Here is a 9,813-nt window from a genome sequence, read left to right as displayed (position 1 = left end):
TGGGAAAACTGCATGTTCCTACTATGCACCATGGGCATGGAACAATCTTCAGAAAGACCTAAGATTAGAAACATTGATAATGACATTGATCATTTTAAGGGCATCATAAAGACTGGTGATGGAGACATGTTCTTGTTTTTCTTGAGAGGCCACAATGTTTGAATAGTTGATGTTGTTTTATTGTGGATTTTTGTATTATATGTTGTATTTGTTGCATTTTAATATGTTTTGATTGGCTACCAACTTGGCCAGGTGTCTCTTGTAAAAGAGATTTTCAATCGCAATGGGGCTTCCTGCTTCCTGGTTAAATAAAGGAAAAAACAATACAATAAAACAAATAGGCAACAGAGAGCATGTGGGCTTTATTCAAACAGACGTTATGACCTGACCAAAGTTCTATACCTAACTCACACGATGACACCAGTCCTACTTGTTGGTGAAGACCATGAAGCCTTTGCTTCAGCCTACACCTTTTCGGTCAGTCCTTGTTTTGTTTACTTGTGCTTTGTTGCTGATATTTTTTTTTCTGTTGCTTTTTAATGACCGAAATCAATCAATCAAAAAAAAAAAAAATGCAGTTAAAAACTGAAAATGGTCGTAAGTGGACCTTGTATCAAGATCATTTTGTGAAAACATGCCTCAGACAGAGTCAGGCTCTGTGTCATTCCCTGCTTATCTGTATGCTAAGCTTAGCTAACCAAGCCTCTCATCTCAGTCTCGGAAAGTTGGCAAATATTTCCCAAAATGTTGACCATGTCCTTTAAGAATGATTGTCTACATCACTGTACAGCTGTTGGTGTACGTATCCAACAAAAGCACACAGATACAATGAAAACTTTCACAAAGGTGTTGATTGTACATAAAGACACTTTATTAGCTTATACATACATCTCTGGTTATAATAATTAGTTATATTTTACCAAGAAGTCAAAAATAATAACTGTAGTTATATATTTATAAAACTAAGCAGATATACTACTCTTGACTTTTAAAAACATAAAGGTCTTTGATAATATATTATAGTTCTGGTCTTGTTTCATCTGTCACCAAATCTAAAAAAAAGGGGGAGGGTAAAGAGGTTATACAGTATGGGTTCAAGATAAATGTACGTATATGTGTGTATGTCTGTATGTGTATACTATTGTGAGCCACTGTGTGTGCACAAAGTAAAATGTCACATTTTCCACACATCCAAGCATCCAGTCTTATAAGGACAACACATCTTGATCATTTCATCTGCTCTGCTTTTAAAGAGAAAGTAAACATTCTGGCATAAATCACTTCACTTATTTTGGTGAGGACAGATATCCCCCTAATGCTAATCCTGCTGAAACTAAGCTTGCTGTCAGGAAACGTACTGGCCCTGGTGAATCTCTCATGGATGATTTTAAACACATTCTCGACACAAACTTTAAGTTCTATTTTGCTAAGTCAGTAAGTCATTTCTTGTTAAATCTTGACCTTGGATTTGGTGCATCAGTGCTTCCAGTGAAATCTATTTTCCTCTGTGAAAGCAAAGAACAAAACAGAATTTGAAAATGTATGTGTATGTGGGAGCATTTAAATCCAAGAAGTTTCCACTAACTCACCTACAGTAACTAGAGCCTTCGTTCTTTTAGAAACTTAAAAGATGATTCTACGCCTTAAAAATCTAAGAGCACAAGACCTATAGCACATTTATGGGTTGACTAAAGGTTTGTGATTTTTATAATGAAATTGTGATACTAAAGAGTGCAGGTTGTTCTCACAATTTTTTAATTTTTATCCTGTCCTAATTTTCCTATGCTTTTGGGAAGGCTGTGATCAAGTAACCAATGCGCTGACAGGAGTAAAGGAGGAAACGCTCCCTTAAGGCCGGAGGTTGGGGTGGTGGATGGGTCACAAAACACAGGACTTTCACGTAACTTTATGTTAAGTACATAACCTCATTTGTGGGGCATTCATTCACAGGATACAAACCATTGTATGAGGATACGCATGCCCATATTCCTTTATTAAGGAGGAAAGAGCACTTTGTGTCATTTTTTTATTTATTTTTATTTTTGAAAAAAAAAGAAAATATGTGTTTTTTTGTCATTTATAAAAGACTATCAATGTTCAGAATCTAGCTCAGTAGATATGAAGTGAAAATGACACAAAGTTGTTGAAGAGTTGTAAGAATTCCTGTTAAATTTGTCAGCGCATCATTCACTGTTCACATTCACAGTCAAATATTTGTATTCCTTGCCATTTCTGATTTTTTTTTTTTTTTTTTGGTTTACCTTATGTTGACTCAAACGCATATGCATCAATGCATAATTTACTTTGTAAAATATACAGTATGTTTATTTTTCTAAAACTAATTACTGCACAGAACATAATTCATCTGATCAACTGTTAACATTAAGATTCTATTGCACGTAATTGCCAACAATAAGAGAATGTTATTTGGACAAAATTGCCTGCTTGAGCCTAAGTATAGTTGTGTGGTTACATCTTGAGCCAATTTGGCTGTTATCAGGCCATAAAATGCCTGTATCAGTGGTGATAAGCATCATCTATATGGATAAGAAAGGGTCTGCCACACCCACTATTAGGTTGAGAGGGCCATCATCAGATCATAAAATGAAATGTTCCTCCAGAACAGTGGCGGCTGCTGGTCTTTCAAACAGGGGAAGCTCACTTTAAGTTTACATCATAAAATTTGTCATATTGTAGCGAGGCAGTAAATTATAAAAGGAACATTTAATTGAAGCCGTTTTTCAACCACACTCATGAACCACAGCAAAACACACCTCAAAGATGTTCAGATGGGTTTAACGGTGAAAATGAGCTATATCGCTTATGGAAATAAGGAACTCCGGACGGCACTCTGTCAGAAGACTCCACTCGCAAATATCTGCATGGGACTGAGCTCGAAATGCGCTGACTCCAGTGTGTATTTCAAAAGCGCTGTCAATCACAAAGGGGTTCAGCCTTTTAGACAATTCCTCCAATCATCATGCATACACCGAGCGTCCTCTCCCGCCTACTGCTCCATTAGGTCCCAGGGAAACTGAGCCTCCCTGGAAGTGACGATTTTGTCGCATTTATCCAATGACCGTCTCGCTTTGCTGCATAAGAAAAACCTGCTCAGCGCTGTCTCATAGGAAAGGTTGGAGGCTCCGCATCCACCGTGCTGACAGAGAATGTATGACAGGGCGGTCGCGTTTGAAAACTGGTGATAAACAGGTGACGTTTAAACATCATATTCATGATGTTAAACGCATCCTAGTACACGTTTAATGCAATGTAAATTCTTATTTTAATGTAAATTCAATAGTGCATATTTGACCATTTCTTCTATAAAATTTTAGGGGATGTTCAGCCTCCCTTGTTATCTCAGAGCAATCACCCCTGCTCCAGAAAGACTTTTCCCAAAATAATACTTGCATAGGACTTTCTCCCATGTCCAAGAAAGTCTGCATATAGGGTGGTATGGAGGGGTGGTGGATTTCACCCTGGAAACAGGGGTCCAATATTGAGGCCCAACTATGATTCTGTCTAAACATAACCATGTCGGTTTTTTGTGCCTAAACTTACGGAAAGTGAAACCTAATGACTTGGTAACAGCTATGTATCAGCCCTCTGAACCTACTGACCAATATCTATGAGGCTTATAACCACAGATAACAAGATGAAGAGCAAGATGAAGTTTTTTGTTTTTGCGGGCATTGTTGACAATAAGTTATGTTTCTAACATCTCACATGTAGGAGACAACATCCCATATGTAGGACATAATATCGCATACGTGAGAGACAATATTGCATATGTAGGAGACGGACTTAGGTTCTGGCTAACACTGCCCACAGTTTTGGGTTTTTTTCACGTTGCTTCTCATGGCTTCTGTAGATCTGCTCATATTTATCTTGGAAAATTATGTTTTGGTCTAAGTATTTTTTTTTTCTGACTTAATGGGACTTGAACAACAAAAAACTAATTCTGACTCTTTTAATGCTTCTACCTGACTCTATTCATGTCTTGTTTAAAATTATGAAGACTAATTCTTAGAAAATAAGAGCAATTTCAACACAAAAAAAAAGAAAAAAAAAAAGATACTTTTCTCTTAGTTCTGCCCTAAATTAATGTTTGTGCTGCCTCAATAAACTTTCAAAACAGAACTAGTTTACTGTACGTTAATGTACAACTGTATGATTTAATACATTTTCATTTTAGTGTTGCTGAATATCCATTGTACAGCCAAAAAATCCTTTCCTGGTCTGTCTTTGTCTTCTTGCAACTATATCATCTCTCATTAAAGGTGCAGTCAGCGATTCTAATCCAATACACTTTTTGTTAAATTCAGCGAATACCTCCTCATGGTTGGCTAGCTGTCAGTTTTGTGTGTGTGCTAAGACATACAGTGCACAGCCCTGGCTCTGTGAATGCAAATAGAGTGGCTTGTAATGAGCCACACAACACTATGTTGGCTGTTCTTCCTCTTCTACATCCCTCCTCCTTGGCCATGAGGAACAGAGCTACACCTTGACAGTAATGACACCTTAATAACATCAGAGGTGTATTTGATTGGGTGTTAAATTTAAATATCAACAAGCTTTCTCCAGAATCGCTGACTCCACCTTTAACATGCTGTGATGAAATGAGGCACAAGGCATATTGTCCATGTCTAAATACTCGGGAGTGTAGAAAATGACAAGCACACACACACAGCACCATATATATGACTGAACGCTGACACAAGGTTTAGAATACTCTAACACTGTCGGTATAGGAACAGACCTTGACACAAAAGCTGAACGAGGAGCAGAAGATGAGCAAACCTTTTCTCCTCCTCTAAACAACAACATATTTAAATTTTTCCCCCACATATCCCTATATGTTTTCTCTGTAACCCATTCAGTTACTGCACCCTGGGTAAATGCCTCAGAACTACACAGGAACAAAATTTCTCACAGAAGCTATGTATACTTCCAAATATGGCAACTGGAACTGGTTTGGTTCTCCGTTAGCTTATTTTCATCAAATGGTGGTAAATGCTATCTGTGCTGGTAACTGCTGTGTCAAATTCTAGTAATCTGAATTAATGGCTGTGTTGTAATTTCATCAACAAAATATTTGTTTGACGGAGGTCTTTAAACTATAATTTGTCTTCATTACAACCTAGCGTTTTGTAGTCGTAGTAATAATAACAATGTACTCATCAAGTTTAGGGCTGCAACTCACCTCGCATAGCCAGACCTGCCCTAGAGGTGAAGCCTTATCATACTTCAGCTCTAGAGGAGCTCACTGGACTTGTCAAAACCCCAGATGATTTGCTGGCTGTATTTGGTTCTTGCAGAACATTATTACAACAATATCACAGAAGCTCATGTGAACTGGAACGGTTGAAGTCACTGTCACTGGTGCATGCCGTTGACAGACTTGGCAGAAGTGGCTAAAGAGCTCCAACTGACCATGCCAGAAAACGGATCAACATTGGGGGCCCCAGAGTCCTGCAAATTGGAGTCTGGGATTTTCCGAGGTGCGTTCACAAGTTGTTTTATTGGCTGTAGAGCTTGACAACAATTCACCGAAAGAACAAAAAAGGCATGTGTTATTTGCACATCCAAAATGTACATCCAAACTTGCCATTTTTCAGCATGTAAGTTGTTAGCTCGGAGGTTGTTGTTGTTGTTTCCCGTAGTGAAGGGGATTTTGAAAACGGTAAAAGGCTTACAGCCACAGTCTGTGCGGTGACTCAGACTTGGCTGCAACTCACTGCTATTTCGACCCAGTCGCTAGATTGCAATTGTTAGCGTTTTTGTGGTTTGCAGAAATGTACAATGCAAGTTTTCATTTGCAGTGAGGGATTACTTTTAACATGTGTGATGACCTCACTTTCAGTGTAACGTCCAAATAAAGGTGGTTTTGATAATCTATCTAAACTTACTGGCTAAACGAATGTTTGAGAACTGCTGCTTTGTCAGTGATTTCGGCCTCAGAGACGGATGCACAGAGGCCCCTTTTGCAGCAGTATGATACGCACTGAGCACGTCAGTTCTAGAGGCAACAAGCAACGCTGCTGAGTCAGTGGACCTCTGCATTAGACACTGACGCAAAGAGGCATCCTTTTTGGAGGTATGATACGCACCAGTCTGCAGCAGTTTGTAACGCAGCGGGCAACTACTGTAATTATAAAGACCGAATAAGTCCTTCCAGGGCAGATGGGAGTGGAAGTAGAAGGGCAAAAAAGGGCCCACTGTTCGGTTCTCGTGTGAATTTTATGCCAAATCATGTTCTTTCTAAACCTAACCATAGAGTTTTGCCTTAAATTGTCTTGCCTTAACTTCAGGATATCAACCTAAAAACAAAGTATTTTACCTACTTTGTAAGTTTATTTTGAAGAAGGCCTTCTGCACTTGAGCGGAAATTGTACATTTCCTCTGAAAACAGAAGATTTTTGCCATGTTGGATTGTTGTAGCGATGCTGCCGTGTTCTGTGATCTCAGCTATTACTTTGGTGAGTACAATGTTACTATAATTAAGGCTACAAAAATAAAGAATAATAGGAAGAAGTTGTAATAAAAACAGAAATATCTTTTATATAACTAAAAAACTTTTAGTTAAAATGACTCAGTAACTTCTTTTGTGCTTTAATTCCAGGCCCACATTGACTTTGTAAAAGTAGTTACCATCATCACATGTTGGGTATTAAGTTTAAAAATAATCACTGGCATTGTGATTGTAAAGAGAAGGGGCTGTAACCTCCAGTGTTACTCTTCCATGCACAGGTTCTTTCATCCAGACGGTCTGTCTTTCCAAAGAGGTAGGACTATTTTGTTGGCAACACAAAGATTCTCAGCTGTCTTATCTCTCTTCCTGTCTTCATTTTGGCAATGCAGGGATGAGCCTCTGCCCATCCAAACAATGACATTCAGTCTTTTCTGGTGGTACACGGGGAATGCATAGCAGCAGCAGCAGCAGCAGCACAGCAGACAGGGCGGACAGAGTGTTCAAGTATTTCCAGTGTTTTGTAGCCTTGTTGCACTCATCTGCTCCCTCGCCCTCGCTGCTTGATTTTGAATTTCATGATGATTTCTCCATCCAGTTATGCCTTCGATCAACTCATCCTTCCATCCATCCAGCCATCCAGCCTGCTAATAACCCTCTGCTTCTCTCTCTGGGGTGTGTTGTCACAGCAGCATCTGATCAAGAGGCATGTCATGGTCAGGAGGCATCGAAGCTGAAAGACAAGAAGGAAACCATGCAATTACTGCATGTGCATGCATGTATATGTGTGTTTATATAGATATATGTGTGTGTGTGTGTGTGTGTGTGTGTGTGTGTGTGTGTGTGTGTGTGTGAGAGTGCATGTGGAGCCTGTGCTCAGCAGAATGCAGGGATCCATCCTCTCCAGGTAAAGATGGAGGCTGATTTATTCACCCATTAGGAACTGCTTCATCATTAAATATTAAACCAGCGCCATCACTCACCCTGCGGCCAATGCATTAAAGCAGGGGTCACACCAGGGTGACCTCTCCTACTCATACACTCTCTCACACACACACACACACACACACACAATTTCCCCTTTTCCATACTGCAAACCACCTTCACCAAAAACAAAAATATCTCCAGTCAGAGACATAGCTACAACTGAGGACTGACAATACAACTGATAATATAAAGTACACAGATTACTTGAAACATGTGTTCTCCATTAGTATTGTTACATACTTTGTATATATATATATATATATATATATATATATATATCATTGTATGGGAATAACAGGAATAACAAAATTCAAGGTTTGGCCAGATACAACACGTTGGTGTCACAGTTTGGTATGTCACTGATATATTATATGTACTACAATATATAGATATTTTAAAGTAGAAATGCCAAAACATTCCATTTAGTTTTATTTTTTTTTATTTTATTTAACTTAATGTCATAAAGTATCATCTTTTTTAACTCTTAACAATCAACAAGCTACCTGAGTGACCCATCTTCTGGGATGTCTTTTCAGCACAAAAAAAGAGCTATTTTTAAAATATTAAATGTTGTAAAGTAGTTATGAATAAATAACAAAAAAAACAGCTCCATTTCTGAAATTTTATTTAAAATGTATAAATACTAACAATGTAAGTTGGGCTTTTTTTTTTTTTTTTGTACAAAGCAGGACAGCCTATATTTCATTAAGCATGTTCGTAAAAGCCTGCATTTGACTGCAGGTCAACGTAACATTACCAATCCTCACGTGATTTCTTTTGCTCTGTTTGAATCAATTAGAAATGACTGCCTAAATGCTGCGGGGATAATATTAGCTTGAAGCATTTGTGTTGCTCCTTGTTTTCATCTAGTTCCACCTATTGACTGATTGACATGTTTGAAGTATTCTCACTAATTTAACCTACTGTTGTGTAGCAGATGTGTCTTGTTTTTTAATCCATCACTCTCCCATCATCGTCCTTATAATTTACAGCAAAAGCAAACTGGCTCCAAACGTCAGACCTGTAGGTTATTGGAGGATCTTATATTTCTGGTTTAGTAATGGCCTAACTAACCATATTGAAACAAGCTAGCATAGCTTAGCTGCCTCCCAGTGTGTCTCACTGGAGTAGAGTGTTTTGGTTTAGGGGTGGGAGGGGCAGACAGCATGTTGCCCGTCATGTTGTGCGGGCTGTCTTGTTAAGTGCAGTAGCACTGAGAACATTATAATACATACAACACACCCAACTCTGATTCCTTCCCCTGCGAGTGGTGGGCCCACAGGGCGCGCTGAGCCTGACCAGGCCCCATGGTCCAGGGCCCAGCCACCAGATGCTCGCTGGTGAGCTCCTCCCCACAGGTCTGGCCCATACTGGGCGAGGTATTTGTGGTGTAGATGTGCCAAGTTATCAAGGTCGTCTTGAATCGCGCTTAGTCTGGCCCCTCCCCTGGGACCACTTTGCCTTGAGAGACACTATGGGGTCACGCAAACGACGCAAAGGTGGTGATTTTTGATATATATTTAATTTTCCAAATGTAATGGGGTTAGTTCAACAAACTGTTTAGTTCGCAATGCATACGGAACCTAAACTCCATATTTATACGTGTGTGTGTGTGCGCGCGTGTGTGTGTGTGTGTGTGTGTGCAGAATCAACTTCCATTAGTGCTTATTTCATAGAAAAAATAATCAAGTTTTCAGGGGCTTTGAAGTGGATTCTGCTATTTCTAGAGTCAATATTGTTATCCTTATTACCCCTCCAGAATAATATGTAAAAGCAATGTAAAAAGGGTCACCCAAATTCCCTCAGTGCTGTAGTTCCTTAGGAGTGCTTTAGCGTATTTCAGGTCATTGTTTTGGGGTTTTGTGGGGGGCTTTTTTGCGCCTGCACCGATTGTTCTCCAAAATCTGTTTTCCAGCTGCAGAGGGCAGCTGTTTTGTAGCAATAAAGCTCTGATAACCCCACTGTACACCACCTGCCCAGTAGGGTTGGGCAACACATTGAAATTGTCCAACCAGCCACATTTAACCCAACAACCAGAGATTGTCAATACAGATGTGCTGTGCTTGTTAAAACTCAACAAAACAATTTTCATTAGTCTTTCCACTGTTCCAAAAATGACCATTTCATTTCAAAAACTGTTCAAAAATGTACTCTCGTAAAGCACTTATAGCTGATATATTTGTCCATTCGCCCAAGCCTATGACAGGCTACAATTCATACTTGGTTTCACATGTAACATCATACCCTCATACATACACCACTATACTCTTACACAAACACTACTATAATCTCATACATACAGCACTATACTCTTACACAAACACTACTATACCCTCTTACATGCACAATCATACTCT

The 9,813-nt window shown here is 39.1% G+C and overlaps 1 protein-coding gene across 2 annotated transcripts in view; it reads right to left on the bottom strand.

The window, feature by feature from the left end:
- Positions 1–874: 874 nt before the first annotated feature.
- Positions 875–9,813, bottom strand: part of ccdc85a (coiled-coil domain containing 85A) — a 58,378-nt gene continuing 49,439 nt past the window's right edge. For both annotated transcript variants that reach the window (XR_007571723.1, XM_050070951.1), the window contains exon 4: positions 875–7,202. Coding sequence is in view for 1 of the 2 variants with exons in the window: in XM_050070951.1 (XP_049926908.1) it covers positions 7,187–7,202 (16 nt within the window). In the remaining variant the exon portion in view is untranslated. The remainder of the gene's footprint in view (positions 7,203–9,813) is intronic.

This window comes from Epinephelus moara, chromosome 19, assembly GCF_006386435.1.
Source record: "Epinephelus moara isolate mb chromosome 19, YSFRI_EMoa_1.0, whole genome shotgun sequence".
NCBI lineage: Eukaryota > Metazoa > Chordata > Actinopteri > Perciformes > Serranidae > Epinephelus > Epinephelus moara.
This window is presented reverse-complemented; position numbering and strand designations above follow the sequence as displayed.